This window comes from Balaenoptera physalus (genome assembly GCF_965194825.1).
Source record: "Balaenoptera physalus genome assembly, chromosome: 7".
In the NCBI taxonomy this organism is placed as follows: Eukaryota; Metazoa; Chordata; class Mammalia; order Artiodactyla; family Balaenopteridae; genus Balaenoptera; species Balaenoptera physalus.
The window spans coordinates 70,368,935-70,389,064 of NC_138886.1; the positions used below are offsets into that span (position 1 = coordinate 70,368,935).

The following is a 20,130-nucleotide window of genomic DNA, read 5'->3' on the forward strand; positions in this document are numbered from 1 at the left end:
TGGTGACTTAACTGTTCATTACAGGACTTTCTCGCCATCATTTGCTTGATCTCAAAGTCATAATGTGAGGTGTCCTTTACTTACTTATGAGCTGCCATTGGCTGTCTTGTGGATGTTGCTTATGTTTGAGCCTTGGTGTGATTTGGGCTTTGGGAATTAAGCACGAATAGGTTATATTTTATTATTTAATTCTACTAAAGTTATTTAGCACATCACTAATTATGCCTAGTTCTAAACAGAAAACTGTTGACAATATCTAGATGAATACCTAGCAGCTAGTGAAGTTAAAAATTTTATGATATGAATCAAAATTAATAGTTAATTACCTAAAAATATATGCTAAGTAAATAATTTAAATTTTCAGTGGTTTTAGCAATTCTGATGAGTTTATTTAAAATATATCCATACATTGGTACTATTATGAAATATTTATATGAATTTTTATTTGAAATTATAATTTGATACATTACTATTTATATAAGTAAATATATTACATTAAAAGTTACTCTGCATAATTAGGTAAATTTCACTCTATATCAAATACCCTATACAAATGCAAAATAAAACCAGTATCAGATTTTTATTGAACTGGAAAAAAAATTAGCAAGTGAGCAATAAAATGGACATTACCACAGTCCTAGCATAAATTTCAGCAACTCCCTGGAAAACAAATTAGTTTTAGGTCTCAAGAACTTTACAAATGGTGATGTCTTTTGATCTCATAATTATACTTTGTTAAATCTATCCTAGGAAATATTCATCATTGGGTACAATTTTATACCCAAGGACATTCTCCCAACATGATTGGTAATTGTGAAATTTTGAAATTGTTTTTTAAATTAATTATTTATTTATTTATGTATTTTTGGCTGTGTTGGGTCTTCGTTTCTGTGCCAGGGCTTTCTCTAGTTGCGGCAAGTGGGGGCCACTCTTCATTGCGGTGCGCGGGCCTCTCACTATCGTGGCCTCTCCTGTTGCGGAGCACAGGCTCCAGACGCGCAGGCTCAGCAGTTGTGGCTCACAGGCCTAGTTGCTCCGCGGCATGTGGGATCTTCCCAGACCAGGGCTCGAACCCGTGTCCCCTGCATTAGCAGGCAGATTCTCAACCACTGTGCCACCAGGGAAGCCCTTTTGAAATATTCTTAATCTAAAAAAACTAAAATGTTAAACAAGGCTACATCCATACACTAGAACATTATACAGGCATTGTAGATGTTTTATTTGAGTAATATTTTTAAGTTCATTTATTTATTTATTTTTGGCTGTGTTGGGTCTTCGTTGCTGTGCACAGGCTTTCTCTAGTTGCGGTGAGCAGGGGTTACTTTTCGTTGTGGTGCGCGGGCTTCTCATTGTGTTGGCTTCTCTTGTTGTGCAGCACGGGCTCTAGGTGTGTGGACTTCAGTAGTTGTGGCACACGGGCTCAGTAGTTGTGGCTCACAGGCTCTAGAGCGCAGGCTCAGTAGTTGTGGCGCATGGGCTTAGTTGTTCTGCGGCATGTGGGATCTTCCCGGACCAGGGATCGAACTCGTGTCCCCTGCACTGGCAGGTGGATACTTGTTTTCTTTTCTTAAGTTGTCTTTTATCTAAATCTGTCTTTTTAAAAAAATTAATTAATTTATTTGTTTATTTATATTTGGCTGCATTAGGTCTTTGTTGCTGCGCGTGGGCTTTCTCTAGTTGCGGCGAGTGGGGGCTACTCTTTGTTGCGGTGCCCGGGTTTCTCATTGCAGTGGTTTCTCTTGTTGCAGAGCACAGGTTCTAGGCGCACGGGGTTCAGTAGTTGTGGCTCGCGGGCTCCAGAGCACAGACTCTGTAGTTGTGGCACACGGGCTTAGTTGCTCCACGGCATGTGGGATCTTCCCAGACCAGGGCTCGAACCCGTGTCCCTGCATTGGCAGGCAGATTCCTAACCACTGCGCCACCAGGGAAGTCCCTGAGTAATTTTTAATGGCATAAGAAAATGTTTATAATATAAAGCTTAATTTAGAAAATCAGTAAGCTTCTTCAAATATGCCTTTTGACTAAAAAAAACATTACTCTGCAAACTTAGTTATAAAGTTAAATTAGTTGTCAATAACTTTGTTTTTCTTTTTGGCCACACTGCGTAGCATGTGGGATCTTAGTTCCCGACCAGGGATCAAACCCATGCCCCCTGCAGTGGAAGCGTGGATTCTTAACCACTGGACCACCAGGGAAATCCCTAGTTCTCAATAGCTTTTAAATACAATTTTTAGCGCAAATTTTTTTCATTCTTAACCCTCCATTGAATAAAAACAGTAAAATTTTCACTTTCTTTTTTATGTATACAGATATTCATGGAGTATATAAATAGATACCCAGTACATATGTGTTTTCAAACTTTCATGGGGGGGCAATTAGGAAAAAACTATCTAAAAAGGCTCTGTGGGCAGGGGAAGAGGAGGCAATAATGGAAAAAATAATGGCTGAGAAACGTTGCCCTAACCCATTTGGAGAGTGCAAAATGAAAACTAAAAACAGAAGTAGAAAGTAAGAAGAAACATTCAGAAAATGGAAATGAATATGTCCCTATTTAAGACCCAGGCCTGAAGGAAGGTCTTCAGAGAACCTAGAGAGAAGGGTTCACAGAGTTCCCACCTCAGCCAGGCCAGCAGCATCTACAAGGTCCCCGATGGCCCCAACCTTGTCCTTCCTCCTGGCCCTGCTGCTGCTCAGCTGCAACTCCACCTGCTCTCTGGGCTGCGACCTGCCTCAGACCCACAGCCTGGCTAGCAGGAGGAACCTGATGCTCCTGCAACAAATGAGGAGAATCTCCCCCTTCTCCTGCCTGAAGGACAGAAATGACTTTGGATTCCCCCAGGAGGCGTTTGGTGGCAACCAGTTCCAGAAGGCTCAAGCCATCGCTGTCGTCCATGAGACGATCCAGCAGACCTTCCGGCTCTTCAGCACGGAGGGCTCGGCTGCCGCTTGGGATGAGACCCTCCTGGACAAGTTCTGCACTGCACTTTATCAGCAGCTCACTGACCTGCAAGCCTGTGTGATGCAGGAGGCGGGGCTGGAAGGGACTCCCCTGCTGAAGGAGGACTCCATCCTGGCTGTGAGGAAATACTTCCACAGAATCACTGTCTATCTGCAAGAGAAGAAATACAGCCCTTGTGCCTGGGAGATTGTCAGAGCAGAAGTCATGAGATCCTTCTCTTCATCAACAAACTTGCAAGAAAGACTCAGGAGGAAGGAATGACACACACCTGCTTCAACACGGAAATGATTCTCACTGCCTAACAAGACCACACTTCCACCTGTGCTGCCATGTCAAAGACTCTCATTTCTGCTCTCATCATGCCCTGAATTGAATCAATCTGTCAAGTGTTTTCAGGAATATTAAGCAACATGGTGTTCTACTCTACAGGCACTAGTTCCTCAAAGATGCCCATGCTGATCTATTTATCTATTTAAATATTTATTTATTTAACTATTTACAAATATTAAAATTATTTTTGTTCATATGTGCACATTTACACTGTAGTTTCAGAGAAAAAATACATTCTTTGTATTTAGTCAACTTATTATTTTCTTTGTTCATTAAATTCTTTTTGCTATAGAAAACTTCTTGTATGTTTATTATTTTAAAAAAATTACATCTTGGTGTATACACACACACACACACACACACACACAATGAATACTACTCAGCCATAAAAAAGAATGAAATAATGTCATTTGCAGCAACACGGATGGACCTAGAGACTATCATACTAAGTGAAGTAAGTCAGAGAAAGACAAATACATATCACTTATATGCGGAATTTAAAATATGATACAAATGAACTTATTTACAAAACAGAAACAGAGTCACAGACATAAAAAACAAACTCATGGTTACCACAGGGGAAAGGGGAGAAGGGATAAATTAGGAGTTTGGGATTAGCAGGTATAAACTACTATATATAAAATAGATAAACAACAAGGTCCTACTGTATAGCATAGGGAAGTATATTCAGTACCTTTTAATAAACCACAATGGAAAAGAATATGAAAAAGAATATATATATGTATAACTGAATCACCTTGCTGTACACCAGAAATTAATAAAACATTGTAAATCAACTATCCTTCAATAAACAAGCAAACAAAAAAAGAAAGTTAAAACGTTTAGCTTTCCTGAAAAGAAGAAAAAAAACACCACATCTGATTGTAACCTGATTAAAGAATGCATAGTACAGTTCAATACCCATTACTATGTTATTCAAGTTATAAGTAAAAAGAGACTTCCTCTAAGCCAGGTTTTATGCTGCTCTCAGGACACAGAGGTGAATGTAACAAATTCAACTGTACTTTCTTGTATTGTTGATTTCTGTAGAGAAACCAGACTAAAAACAATAATCATAATTAATATTAGTTATATAAATGTTATACTGAGAAGAAGTAGAAAAAAATGAATTTCTCAGCAGTAGCTGGAGCAAGGTATGTCAGGAAATAATAACAAAAGCAGTCAATATCCTCTACATTTGAGGGGCCAACATCCAAGTGCAAATGTCCTTTGGAAAATGGATTTTTGAGCCTGCAATTTACAAGCAATTCCATGAACTGAAAGCCAAGGAACAGAAGTAGTTATGTGTGAAGAATGAATAGAATGAGAAAAGGACTTAAAATTGACTCATAGAACCTTCAACTAGTAAAAGGAGGAAAGAGCCACCAGAGAGACAGAGGTAGAATGGCCATAAGTTAATAGGATAAAAGGGAACGGTGATAAGAGCCTATTTAAAAGACTAAAACTGCTTTCAGAATTGCATCATTCCAAACGTGGATTGAAACTGCTCAGTACATCGGGAAAATAGATGTCATTGGAGATCTTAATGAGAGCTGGTTTGGAGAATTAATCACCAGAAACCACACTGGAGGAAGGGTGAATAAGAGAAGAGAAGTTAGTGACAATATATATATCATCTGGGAGATCTGCCTTCTGAAATGCAGGAGAGAAATAAAGTGGGAACTAGAAACAATTGTGGATTTTTTTTCTGCATAATTTTCTCTTTTTAAAGTATATTAATCTCTGGATAGATTTCATGGGTTTGATATATTGGCAAATCATATTAATATGTCTAATATTTTATTTATTTTAAATCATGACATTTAATTACTTACAATGATAATTATCATTCTTTTGATTAATAGGATGTCGAATGTCAGTCAGCTGCTCTGTGGATTGAAACCATCCACTACTTGGGGAAACAGATGAGAGGTGATTTGATGGAATTAATCAGCATAAACCATACTGGAGTAGGTGGAAGGGTGACAAGAGAAGAACTCCCATTGTAATTGTTTCACCCTGGGAGTCACTTTACTTCTCTTACTCTCATCATAGTTATATTTACATTTGTTTTCCTTTTGCCTCAGTGCATCCAAGTGCAATGACAGCTTTCTAAGAAAGTTGAATGGAGAAGGAAACCAATGAAGTATTGAACATTATGGAAAATAATGGTACAGGCCCTTTATGTTTCCATTTTACCTCCTTATTTTGGGACTAACCTCAAGATAAAATAGAAAGTAATTCAGAAGAGCAAGACAACCGCTGCCCAGAAAAATACTAAATTAAAATGAACATATAAAAATTTAAAGACTCTGAAACTAGTAAGGCAAAGATGGCTAGTTTTCTCTAGCATCATGTACTTGCCTCACTGCCCTGCATTTTCACTGTGAGACAAAAAATGATGAGTAAAGAAGTTCAGCAGAAATGTAGTCACTGAATAATCTAGGGACAGTAATTAAATACTTCAATATAAGCTTCTAACAGTAAATCATCATTGAATTCCTGTGGCCAGCTCAGAAACTTAAGAACATAATGAGTATTCAAGAGTTTAATGAATTAAATTCAATACAGAAATCAACATTTAGCAAAGTAAAATTCATTTAAGGTAAAGGTGAGAAAAAAAAAAAGGATGACTTACCCAAACCCATGCTCCTTGCACACACACACACACACACACACACACACACACAGAGTGCATAATGTTTGGCTTGTGTCATCTGGAAGCTATGGAAATATTTGACACCTGAGTACCCAATGAAAAGAAGAGGGATTTTTCACAGAAACACTGTTGGGTCTAGGGCAGTTGATTGTTTTGGGGACAAAAGCAATTACCCTCCAGTAAAGTTTTGCTAAAAGTTGAAAGTGTGATGAGCTGACTCAATGGCAGTTCATTTAAAGAGTGAGTTAGTGAGAGTCAATTGGACAATGTGTGGCTTGTGTGCACACTGAGCCAGAAGGTGAGATTAAACATGTGCTAATGGGTGAGGGGAGGTGGTACCGTGAAGGATAAACATGTTGTGGGGCTTGGAATTAGAATTGAAATGCCCACATGCAGCTAAAAAAATGAAGAAACCAGCCATGGATATGGAGAACAACCTGAAGAGTCATTAGTAGGAACATGTTAAAAGAGTGGAAAATGCCAGTTTCATTTCTGGTCTTGAGGCCCTAGTGAAGCATTGCCACCTGGTCATACTTTCTGTACACAAAATCTGAGTGTATTATTCATTAATAATTTTGTCTTGAGTAATTAATATGGACCCTAGATAATGATAAAATTGTGAACAAGACATAGACCTTTCTCCTAAGGGAGTTACTTGTCAAACAGGTATAGTAAATCCTTTCTTTTGCTTTTGGCCGCACTACAGGGCATGTGGGATCTTAGTTCCACGACCAGGCATCAAACCCAGGCCCTTGGCAGTTGAGAGCGCAGAGTCCTAACCACTGGACCACCAGGGAATTCCCAAGTAAGTCCTTTCTTAAGAGGATAAATCCAGAGGACTGAGGCAGCTTGGCTGACAAAGGAAATAAAGAGGGCAAAACCAGAGCCCAGGATCAGAGGTAAAATTTTGTTCTTAGCAAGGAGAACTGTTTGCATACTTTTGATTTTAACCAAGAGACTTTTCTCATTTGAAAGCTTTCAATTCATTTACATTCAAACATCTGAAGATTTTCGGCAAATTAAACAGAAATGGTGAAAACAATAATCTAAATGATTGATGTCTTCTAATCTATTCCAATCTATTTAGAGCATACATAAAGGAAAGAAAAAAAAAAGAATAAACATCCAGAAACATCCAGAAAATAAAACAATACAATATTATATTTAAGAGACATTTATAGAAAGGACTTCAGAGAAACTAGGGGCCAGGATTCACACAGACACACACCTCATCCAGGCTATCAGCATCCCCAAGATCCTCAATGCCCACCCTGTCTGATGGCCCACTTGGTGGTTAGCTGTAGCAGCATATGTTCCCTGGGCTGTAACCTGTCTCAGAGGCATGGATTGGTTCACAGGAAGACCTGATGCTTCTGAGACAAATGAGGAGGATCTCTCTAATCTCCTGAGTGAAGGACATCTCTGGGAGACAGTGGATGGCAGTCAGCTCCAGAAGGCCCAGGCCATCTCTGTCCTCCATAAGATGTTCCAGCAGATCTTCCACCTCTTCCACACAGAGCGCTCCTCTGCCGCCTGGGACACCTCCCTCCTGGACAAACTCCGCACTGGACTCCATCAGCAGCTGGAGGACCTGGACGCCTGCTTGGTGCAGGTGATGGGAGAGGAAGAATCTGCCCTGGGAATGACGGGCCCTACACTGGCCGTGAAGAGGTACTTCCAGGGAATCCATCTCTACCTGAAAAAGAAAAAAGACAGCGATCTTGCCTGGGAAATTGTCAGAGTGGAAATTATGTGCTCATTCTCTTCATATTCAAATTTTCAAGGAAGATTAAGAAGTAAGGTAAGGGACCTGGAGATGATACTCTTTAATATACTAAGTCACATTCCCATGTGTTCAGTCATTTTACAGAATCTTATTTCTCCTTTAGTCTTAGAATGCGTTGGGTTAAATTGCTCAAAACTGTTAAAATGTTGTTCTTAAATGATTATCTCTAAGGGCATCATTCTTTGAGAGATACCTACAATGATGCTATGTATGTATTAATGTATTGGGGGAAATTCTGGTTTCCTACTCAACATGTAACCAGCTTGGAAGTCATCATTCCCCACCTCATATCAACAACAACAAAAATGCAGGACAAACTGAAAAACAACAACTCTTCTCAGATCCATCAGAGAACTGAGGTCACAGTGCAAGCTGCTGCCCTTATAACTGTGGAGAGAGGAGGATGCAGAGATCATGGCTTACTTGGAGCAGAACTGCAGGACAGGAACCAGAGCTGAAACTCGTACTGGTAGGAACACTTAAACTGTAATTGAAGAATTACTGGAGCATCCACATGGATGAGCTTGAGATTTAAAAACTGACTGCGGGATGCCCAGTTTTTGAGGGCCCCACACGTTTGTGAGTCTTACCTTCAGGACCTCACCAGGTGCTCACTGTGAAGGTCAAAGAAGAACCTCCTGGTGCTTCCAGCGGAGGTAGGAAAAAGGAGATCATTTTGAAGCACTCTCAGTGTTCTGTTCCCCTTAACAAAGGCCTGTCCTCAAGGAAAACTATTTTACCAGAGACTAACCCACCTCGGGGAAGGGAAATACCCAACTTCAACCCCCTACAACTTTTCCTGTCTCATAGGGGCAGGAAATAGGGTGGTAAAAAAATCTGAGAAGCACCTGTGAAGATCACAGCCCAGGAGCACAGACTCACTAAAACACTGAGACATAATTGTAGGATTATATAAAACTTCACCCTTCCCCATACGTATCATCACATCAACTGGGTCCTGTACTATAGGGGATTAAGACTGAAAAGAACTGCAAATATCAGACTTTATTTAAGAACAAATCTCTAGGGAAATCCAAAGACAAAAGGGGAGAAAAAAGCATGGACAAAAGAAGAAATTTTAGTCTCTGACATCTACAGCTAGAGCAAACAGTAAACATAGGGCATGTCCTAGCAAGATAAATGCAAAACCTCATTCTAAAGGTCAATTTACCTCAGTTCCTTTTACCCAGTACATCATGTTCAGCTTTCAACAAAAACTTTCAAGGCACACTAAAAGGCAAAAGACACAGTTTGAGGAGACAAAGCAAGCATCAGAAGTAGACTCAGATATGGCAGAGATTTTGGAATTATCCTACCAGGAATTTAAAATAACTACCATTAATATGCTGAGGGCTCCAATGTATTCATATACTCGTTCATTTATTCATTCATCTACTTTATCTATGTCATACTATGTATCGTAGTTAAAATAGGTTTGTTCACATAATACCATGTTTACCTTTATAATATATTAAAATACAACAAAAATATACTCTTTTTTGTGAAATTGTTTTCTTGTTTGATTTATGAAATTCTTTCCCTGATGACTTCTTGGAATTGTTTATTTTTGAAAAAAAAGGCATAAATTTGCAACCCATATTGAAGAATGGATGATGAATTCAAATTACTCATTCATTTTTTCCAGTTGCTTATATTTAGAACTGCATATTTCTATGCCACATTATGTGGTTATTCTGGGGATATAGAGGAAAATAAAGCAATTGCAAAAATTCATTCTCTTGGAAATTTCAATTTTGAAGAGAAAGAGAAATAAAACATTAATCATGCTTAATGAATTTCAGTTTTCTATCATCCTACAGTGAGAGGTAAAAGACAAGGGATTCTTTCACCAGAATCTTGAATGAGGGATATCAAGAAGGAGGAAAAAGTAGATGTATTCTATAAGTGCCTGAGAAGTATCTAAAGGCAGACATCCCATTGGTAGATGAATCTGTTGATCTGGAATCTCCAAAAATGTACATTGTTGTTATTAATTTGCAATTGTTTGTTGCAAATTTGCAAATCAGGGCATGATAATTGATGTGTTTACTGATGAGTGTAGAATGAGAAGACGACCTAAAGCTTATGAAGATGTTTAACTTTTAAGGCTAAAAGACAAGGAGAGGCTGCAAAGATGGAGTAGCCAGTGCAGTCAGGAGACAATCAGGGAAGAATGATCTTCAGAAAGTATTGAAGAAGAAAACAAAGGGTGTAAAGATTGAGCAGTACATTTAGGGAAGGATAGGGCTAAACTATCCAGTGGATCTGGAAACACAGATGTCTTTGGTGATTTTAGTAAGATCTGGTTTGGTAGAAAAGTAGGCCAGAAACCAGACTGGTGTAGACTGAAGGATGAATAATGGTAGTGTGGTAAATTTTTTCCTCCCTCTTTTTACCTAGATCAGTCTTGCTAGAGTTCTATAAAATTACTAAACTTTTAAAACAAATTCTTGGTTTCTTTTATTTTCTTCATAGATTTTCTATTTCCTTGATTTTTGCTATTCTCCTTATTGTTTCCTTCTATTTATTTTATGTCTAACTGTTCTTGTGACTGTTCCTTTCTTTTTTTTTTTTTTTTTTTTTTCTAGGCAAAGAAAATATTTATGAAAAATTAAAATACTATCTTTTCATTTTATCCACATTACTAAATCTTCAGATGTATTTCATAAGCAGAGAATCATCTAGTAACAACTCTTAAGCAAATATTCATTATGTTTACAAAAGAATTACCTAAACTATCTGAGACAGAGAATAGTCTGTCCCATTTTCAAACATTTTACAATTCTATAGTGAGGATTTTACACTATCCCTTGATAATCCATTTTAGAGCATATCACCCCCTCCCAAAGCTATGGTGTTCTTCCTTATGTCTAACATAATCTTTCTGGTTATAATTTAATCTCATCCTTCTACCCTCAGCAGAGCAGAGAGCAGCTGGCAACATCCTCCTTCCTAATAATCTTTCACATAATTACAGGTGGTTAGTCACCAACTCTTAGCTTTTCTTGTCTACACAAAATCAGCTCAGCATTTAAAAAAAATCTTTCCCTCCAGGGCATATATTTTTGTTCTATGATATTTTTATAGGCCACACTTGTCTCTTATTTATATTCTTAGTACACTTGTGCTTTCTTTAGTGTTTCTTTTTTTTTTTTTTTTTCCACACACACACACACACTGTATTTTATTTTTACAAGAGATAAATAGACTGACACCAAGCATTGTACATGGATGACCACAACAAAAGCAACAATGATTGCAATTACCAAACATGAAACACACTCATACTATGTCATAATATTGCCATTCGTGACTGTTCCTTTCTTAATTTCCTGTCTTCTCTTGGATTAATTGACCTTTCTCATATGATTCTATTTTCTGTTTTATCTCCATTATTGGCTTAATAACTATTCCTTTCTGTTTCAATTTTAGTTTTCTCTATACTGTTTACCATGTATTATTTCAAGTTATCAAACTCTATCTTTTGTGGAGCTTTCCATATATTGTAAGAATCTTTAGTATGCTTCACTTGTCACCCTTCTCTCCTAGGCTACTGTGCCATACCTATTACTGCTACATGTGTTTTGAACTGCTGGATACATTTTTATTATTTTTGCAGTAAACTGTCTAACACTTTTTCTTATTTTGTGTAGCTCAAAGTTTCCATCTGGTATCATTTTCTCCTTTGAAGAATGTCCTTTAACAATTCTTATAGGACAGGTCTGATCATGATGAACTCTCTCAGCTTCTGTTTCCCTGAAAAAGTCTTTATTTTAGCCTCAGTTGGAAGGATATATTTTCTGGATTTAAAATTCCGGGTTTTTTTTTTTCCCCTTCTGCCGTTAAATATGCCTTTTAATTGACATCTACCTTGCATAATTTCTGATAAGCTATCCAAAAGTATTCTTATTTTTCTTTCTTTGCAATGTAATGCGCTTTTGATATGTAACTGCTTTAAAGTTTTTTCTTTATTACTTGTTGTCAGCAATTTTATAATGTGCTTTGCTGTGGCTGTGTGTGTGTGTGTGTGTGTGTGTGTGTGTGCTGCTGGGGATTCACTGAGCTTCTTGTATCCATACATTTGTTGTTTTAATCTAATTCAAAAGATTATCTGCCATTATTTCTTCCAATATTTTGGTTGACTCTTCTCATTCTTTTCCTTCTGGCATTCCAAACATCTGAAGCTCTTATCTCATTCCATGCTTCCTTTTGAACAGATTCTACTGTTGTGTCTTTAAGGTTACTGATCTTTACATCTGTACTTGAATTTTCATTTCAGTTATTATGTTTTTCATTTCTAAAAGTTCATATTGGTTTTTATTTGTATCTTCCATTTCTTTACTTCTCTATACTTCCAGGAAGAGAGTCAAGATAATTGTTGACAAGATAGCTCAAGGAGATATTTTTCTTGTCTCAGCATCACAGCCAGTTTTCTAGATGTTGATGGTAGTAGGACATGTTCAAGCCTTCTTATACATCATGAATGGAACTTGAACTGTCCTAATTCCCTTTAACAAATCTAATTTTATGTCAATTCTGTATTCCATCAGGATTTTATTTTCATCTATCATATAGCATAAGAGTTTACACTGATTTCTGCTTAGATTGCCAGGTAATCATTCTGGAATCATTTTACTGAAAGTTAATTCCACCATTTGAACATCAGATACATCCTTTATCCTAAATCTAATTGTTACTAACAATTTAAGAGTCTTAGAATTTATGTGTTTTAGTAATCTGGCTACCTAATTTTTCCCTTTGTTACATTGCTTTTTCTGTTATTATAAAACACATCTTCTTTTTGTGTAGAGATTGATAGCCAAGACTTCTACTCTATTGCTTCCTTTCTTTCTGATTAAATTAAGATTTGATTTATATGTAGGGCAATGACTTCAGGAAACTCACAAGCTCTTAAGGGATTAATAAGTAGTCAATTTGCAATGAATATAATAGTCAGAGACACTTTCTTCATAGGATGAAAAAATTAAACTGAAAATTTCTCTACCTCAATATCCAAAGTAAAGAGCAAAATTAGGTGAAAGCCAGGAAAAAACACAATAACATCCATCAACAAAATACAGAGAGCAAGAAAGTGTGTAATTTTGGCATGAAAATGTATGAGAATTTCAAGATATAAAATGTAAGTAATTATTTATGATGTGATAATAGGATTATGCATCACACCTAGATTCTGTTAGGAATTGAGATGTTTGGTTTTGAGGAATTCATTTAACTTCTCTGACCATCAGTTTTCCCAAATGTAAAGTAGGGTGGAAATATTCCTAGAGTTGTTTTGAGTATTAAACAAGAACATTTAAAAGCATTTAGCAGAGTATCTTCCACAGAGTGAGAGCTTAACAGATGGTGGCTATTATGTTTTCATATAGATCTACACGAGAGTAGTGAAATCTCCTACCCCTCTCTCTGGAACTGACTGCAAAACACTGACAGTCTAAACAACATACTTAGGAAGTATCCTGAAGAAATTAGACACTCTTAATATCAGGGATAAGTCTGAAGTATATGCAATCAGAAATTGGTGGCCTGTAAATATCTGGTACAGAGATCAGTCTCCAAAGGAAAGTTGAAAAAATTATATATATTTGAATAATATATAGTATATAATGTATGATGGCATGTATTATTGTATAGAACATATTAAAAATATATATGATATTTGCTGATTCTGATACCTGGCACACTTCCCCTTTCCTCCCTACTTTCCTGGACCCCATTCTTTCACTCCCATATCATAATCATTTCCTTCTTCCCAGTGAAGAAATGCCCAGTGTGCTGTCCTCACTCACTTTGCATTAACCTGTAATGCCCATTCATACAGCTGTTTCCTATTCCCTTGTGGTTTCTTGCTGTCAATTTTACTTGAGTATAAAACCACCAATTGAAAGCAAAAGTTGTGTGAAGTTCTAGGTTTCTTGGAAACTCCTATATGAGAGGACTTTTTCTTTTTTTTTTCTCCTGGTGAATATTTTTGGAAATGAGCGAATGTCCCCGTTACAATGATGTAACAGTAGCTGTAGCGAAAAGGAAATAGAAAGCAGGATCCATTTCATTCTGTGGGCTATTAAAATACTTATGAAGGAGGAGTGCCCCCTATTGGCCAGGATGGACAATGACAGCAGCCAATCTGAAGACCTGGCTTCTGTTCTATGCCAAAGTCTAGTCCTCTAGCAGGAGATTTTTCTTCAGAGCTAAAAACGCTTTTTCTTGGAAAGAACTGTCTCCAACAGTCTAAGAAGCCTGCTTCGTTAGCCTTTAAATATATACATTTTTGATGATGGATCTTTTTAAAAAAATTTTTATTGTAGTATAGTTGATTTACAATGTTGCATTAGTTTCTGCTGTACAGAAAAGTGAATCAGTTATACATATACATATATCCACTCTTTTTTAGAATCTTTTCCCATATAGGTCATTACAGAGTATTGAGTAGAGTTCCCTGTGCTGTACAGTAGGTTCTTATTAGTTATCTATTTTATATATAGTAGCGTGTATATGTCAATCCCAATCTCCCAATTTATCCCTACCCCACCTTCCCCTTGGTAACCGTAAGTTTGTGTTCTACATCTGTGACTCTATTTCTGTTCTGTAAATAGGTTCATTTGTATCATTTTTAAAGATTCCACATATAAGCAGTAGATATTTTTTTAAATATACTTCTTTTTAAAAAAGAGTGGTTAGGTTCACAGCCAGGTTGAGCAGAAGGTAGAGAGATTTCCCATATATTCCCTGCTCCTATATATGCATAGTCACCCCATCATCAACATTCCTCACCAGATGGAACATTTGTTAACACTGCTTCCAAGAGTGTGAAAATTAGTTCTTGGGGGTGTGAACACACCTTAGACATTACAATGGTTTGGGGAGCTCCAAAGTTCAACCTTGTCTAACAAAAACCTTATTTAGTATTTCTTTTCTCTCATTGTCTTGTGAGATACAAAAAATATATGCAAGATCAGGGCTACAAACCTATAGCTAACAGATGGCTGTGACTGGAGGCTTTCTCTCCATCCTTTCCTGCATCTTAGTCATACTGTGAGAGGTGGGCTGTGCATACTTCTTGCTGCCATTGGCTGTCTTGTGGACGTTGTTTACATTTAATCCTCATCACTGCTGAGTGTGATGTGGGCCTTGGGAATGAAATACAAATAGTTTCTATTCCATGATTTAATTCTATTAAAGTTATTCAACACATCAATCATTATGTCTAGTGCTAAACAGATAAAAAATGTTGACAATATCTTGATGAATATCTAGCAGCTGGTGAAATTAATTATTTTCTCATATGAGTTAAAATTAAAAGTTAAATACCAAAATAAATTTAAAAATAATTTAATTTTCAATTGCTCTTAGCAGTTTTAAATAATTTAAAATATTTCATAACATTAAAATTACTATGTATTTTTAGAAACTGTTAACTTGCATATGTAATTTTCTATATTACAATTTATATAATTAAACAAACTTGTAAGTCACTCAGCAAATTTAGTTATAAAGTTGTGCCAATAGCTTTTAAATTTAACTTGTAGCTTAACATTTTTATTTAGTCATTCTTAATCCTGCATTGAATAAAAAGAGTAAACTTTGCCCTTTCTTTTCCTATGTACAGAATAGAGATATCCATGGAGTACATAACTACATACACAGGATATACATGTTATCAAAATTTCATGGGGGGGCAATTAGGAAATAATACCTAAAAAGGCTCTGTGGGTAGGGGAGGAGTCAATAATGGGAAAAAATGGTTGAGAAACACTGCTCTAATCCATTTGGAGAGTGCAAAATGAAAACTAAAAACAGAAGTAGAAAGTAAGAAGAAACATTCAGAAAATGGAAATGAATATGTCCCTATTTAAGACCCAGGCCTGAAGGAAGGTCTTCAGAGAACCTAGAGAGAAGGGTTCACAGAGTCCCCACCTCAGCCAGGCCGGCAGCATCTACAAGGTCCCCGATGGCCCCAACCTTGTCCTTCCTCCTGGCCCTGCTGCTGCTCAGCTGCAACTCCACCTGCTCTCTGGGCTGCGACCTGCCTCAGACCCACAGCCTGGCTAGCAGGAGGAACCTGATGTTCCTGCAACAAATGAGGAGAATCTCCCCCTTCTCCTGCCTGAAGGACAGAAATGACTTTGGATTCCCCCAGGAGGCGTTTGGTGGCAACCAGTTCCAGAAGGCTCAAGCCATCGCTGTCGTCCATGAGACGATCCAGCAGACCTTCCGGCTCTTCAGCACAGAGGGCTCGGCTGCCGCTTGGGATGAGACCCTCCTGGACAAGTTCTGCACTGCACTTTATCAGCAGCTCACTGACCTGCAAGCCTGTCTGATGCAGGAGGCGGGGCTGGAAGGGACTCCCCTGCTGAAGGAGGACTCCATCCTGGCTGTGAGGAAATACTTCCACAGAATCACTGCCTATCTGCAAGAGAAGAAATACAGCCCTTGTGCCTGGGAGATTGTCAGAGCAGAAGTCATGAGATCCTTCTCTTCATTAACAAACTTGCAAGAAAGACTCAGGAGGAAGGAATGACACACACCTGCTTCAACACGGAAATGATTCTCACTGCCTAACAAGACCACACTTCCACCTGTGCTGCCATGTCAAAGACTCATTTCTGCTCTCATCATGCCCTGAATTGAATTAATTTGTCAGATGTTTTCAGGAATATTAAGCAACATGATGTTCTACTCTACAGGCACTAGTCCCTCACAGATGCCCATGCTGATCTATTTATTTATCTACTTAAATATTTATTTATCTATTTTAATATTTATTTAACTATTTATAAGATTTAAAGTATTTTTATTTTTATAATATTTTGTGTACCTTTACATTGTGTAATATAATATGTTCTTTATAATTCGTTTATTTTGTCTTGTTTATTAAATTTTTATTATAGAAAACTTCTTGTATTTGTTTATTCTTTAAAAAGAAACACCAAGCCTGATTGTGCAACTTGATTAAAGAAATGGATGTCACAATTCATTTACCCATCACATTATATTCAAATTAAAAGTAACAACTGACTTTCTGTAAGCCAGGTTGGATGTTGCCCTCAGGATATAAAAGTGAACACAACAAATACAGCTCTTGCTCTCTTGTTTCTTTGATTTTTGAAGGGAAAGAAATCTAAAAATAATAATCATACTTAATGCTATAATGAGAAGAAGGAAAAACAAATGAATTCTCTCACCAGAAGCAAGAGTGGAGAATGTCAGGAAATAAAAATAAAAGCAGTAGATATCCTCTCTAGTTGACTGGAAGACATTTAAGTGCAAATGTCATTTGTAAGTTGGATATGTGAGTTTATAATTTAAAAGGAATGCTGTAGGGCTTCCCTGGTGGCGCAGTGGTTGGGAGTCCGCCTGCCGGTGCAGGGGACACGGGTTCGAGCCCTGGTCTGGGAAGATCCCACATGCCGCAGAGCAACTAGGCCCGTGAGCCACAATTACTGAGCCTGCGCGTCTGGAGCCTGTGCTCCGCGGCAGGAGAGGCCGCGATAGTGAGAGGCCCGCGCACTGCGATGAAGAGTGGCCCCCACTTGCCGCAACTGGAGAAAGCCCTCGCACAGAAACGAAGACCCAACACAGCCATAAATAAATAAATAAATAAAATTTAAAAGAATAAGGCTTTAAAAAAAAAAAAAAAAAGGAATGCTGTAGCTGGAGGTACCTTATCTGGCAAATGAAAGCCGGAAACGGAGGTAGTTGTGTGGGGAGATAGTGAAGAGTGAGAAAAAGACTTAAAATTGATTCTGAGGATCTTTCACCTTTAAAGGGAGGGGAGAGAAGAGCCACAAAGGAAACAGAGGTGGAATGGCCATACATTACAAGGACAATAACAGAGAACAGTGATACGAGTGTATTTAAGAAAATAAAGTGCTTAGAAGAAATCAGTGGATTCATGGAAGATGTGGATTGAAACTACACAGTACATCAGGAATACAGATGGCATTGGCAACCTTAATGAGATTTGGCTTGGTGGAGTGAATAAGCGGAAACCACAATGGAGTAGGCAGAAGCGTAAATCAGAGAAGTTAGTGACTCTGAGGTGGAGAAGGAAATAGTGTGGGATCTGGTAAATAATGTCGGTTAGTTTTTCTGTGCATAGTTTTCCTTTTTACGTAGTATATCTTTTTTCTAAATGATTTTATGTAATCGATGTACTGGCAAATCATATTAATGTGTTTAATATTGTATTTGTTTTAAATCATGACTTAATTACTTACAATGATAATTTATCTAAGTTAATACTACTTTGTATATCAGTAAGCTGCTCATCATTTAAAAAAATTCATTAGGCAGGAATAGTTAACTAATTCAATCCCTCATCAAAAAATCTAATTACTACTGATAATGTAATGTTTCCTGGAATTATTGGCTTTATTAGTTACATTACTTAACTTTCATCATTGTGACACTGGTTACTACAGCAACTTTACACACATTTCATTTTATATTACAGCTAGATATGAAAAGAATTCTTTTATATTACTACTTGGTAATTTTTCCTAATTTTATGAATATCACAATCTTCTGTGGATTCCAAAATAACAAAAATTATACTGAACATAAAGACTGACAGACTTCCTTCAAAAAGGGAAGTGGGAAACTGGATCAGGCAACCTCTTTCTCAATACTTAATGTAAAGGAAAAAAAATAGTCAAAACCGTCTGAAAATATAACATGAACCATGGAAATCCATAGAGCAAGAGAGTGTTGCGTATAATTCAGGAGTAAAAACAGATTTAACAATGATAACAGAAATCCAGAATACAAAGCTCAAAAAATCACCCGTAACTCACAATGAAAAATTTTTCATTGAAATTCCATTCTGCTTGTACACGTGTTATGTCGTGAAACCCACATAATCTAAGCCTCAGTTTTTCCATAAATAAAATGGGTTCAAAATATTTATAGATTTTTTAATGAATACTAAATGAACTCATGCGTTTTAAAGCATTTAGCATCATATATTAGAATAAGGAATTAAAATATACTAGGTATTTTCCTGTTTTCCTTCAGACAGTTGTATATGAGAATATTATATGTCTCTTTCCATAAAATTCTCAGGAACTGTGACCTACTTTTCAGTAACTGACCTCCAAAGGAGGCAGCCTAAAAAAAACAGAATTCTGTCATGAATTTTACAGAAGGATGAAAAATTGTCATTTCGTTCCTCATTTCAAAGAAGTGTCTTGTTTACATTCAGAGATGAAATGGTGGCTTGTATTGATATCTGAGAGACGGGAATAAATATTTAGATAAAGGGCAGAAGAACATGCTATCTATTTAATGCTTCTGGCACCTGGCACATTCCCTCCCTCTCAGCATTCCAGGATACACTCCCATATCACAATATTTCCTTCCCCTCCAAGGTAGAAATTCTCACACCATCCTTCTTATTCACTTTTTACCTCTTAACCATTCATACAACTCCCTTCTGCTGTTTTTTCAGCTTAATGGTTTTCCTAAAAAGCAGAACAACACAAGAAGAAAGCAAAAGTTAAATAAAACTTCTACGTTTTGCAGCAACATCTGCAAGAGAGGCTTTCCTTAATTTCAGCTGAGTATGATGTAATAGTAGCTGTAGCTAAAAGGAAACAAAGCAGGATCCAGCTTATGGGTGGGAAGATGAAACTCCTCTCAGGGAAGACAGCCCTCAGGTGGCTAAGTGCAACAAGAGCAGCGACCAAGACTGGAGGACAGGCCTCTGATCTATGCAGAAATCCTACCACTTCCTGGGGATGTCCCTTCATGCTACAAAAAGGCTTCTTCTTGGCACCAGTTAATTCTAATGCTGTCATAAACTTGTTTCTTTACTCTTTGTTACAAAGAGAAAGAGTCTCCAGAGTCTCTGGCTTCAGGCAGGGCATGGACTCTTTGGGATCAGGCAAAGGGACAAAGATGTGTTCCCTGCCTACAACCCACTATGCAGACCAGAGCCTCCCTTTGAATTACTCCTTCCATGTACAACAAAACAGGCAGAGCTGCCAATCTGGACATGGAATTCAATGATAACCAGGAAAACCTCAGGTTTATAATGCATTAAACAACTCTCAACAATAAAATTTTAGTTTCACAGATTTATTCCAAATATGAGACTTCAACTATTATTAAATAGAAAAATATTCTCATTGTCACTCTGAATAACAATCTTGACATCTATTGTACTCAGTAGTAAAAATTCTGCCTAGGTAGCAAAAGAGAGAAGCTAAGAAGTGTGAATGAATAGTATCTGAGAGCTTAGTGACATTTTTAAAAATTCAAATGTATCAATTTTGGTATAAGTTGAGAGGAATTTCTGTAATCAATATTTTCATTGAGGTATTTCACTGGGGAGTATGTGTGAATTGCTAAGGTAGCAGGGAGGGCCTGCAACTGTGT

At 37.3% G+C, this 20,130-nt stretch overlaps 2 protein-coding genes across 2 annotated transcripts in view; one reads left to right on the forward strand and one right to left on the reverse strand.

Annotated features, from left to right (window-relative positions):
• Positions 1 to 20,130, reverse strand: part of LOC309664751 (interferon alpha-1-like) — a 109,159-nt gene that overhangs the window by 80,466 nt on the left and 8,563 nt on the right. The window contains exon 2 of the mRNA XM_082470525.1: positions 14,285 to 14,882. The gene's annotated coding sequence lies outside the window, so the exon portion shown is untranslated. The remainder of the gene's footprint in view (positions 1 to 14,284; positions 14,883 to 20,130) is intronic.
• LOC309665185 (uncharacterized protein) lies at positions 9 to 17,069 on the forward strand. Its single transcript, XM_082471398.1, has 3 exons — positions 9 to 3,217; positions 7,237 to 7,887; positions 15,596 to 17,069. Exons 1-3 carry the CDS (start codon positions 2,651 to 2,653, stop codon positions 16,271 to 16,273), a joined length of 1,896 nt encoding a protein of 631 aa, XP_082327524.1. The 5' UTR covers positions 9 to 2,650; the 3' UTR covers positions 16,274 to 17,069.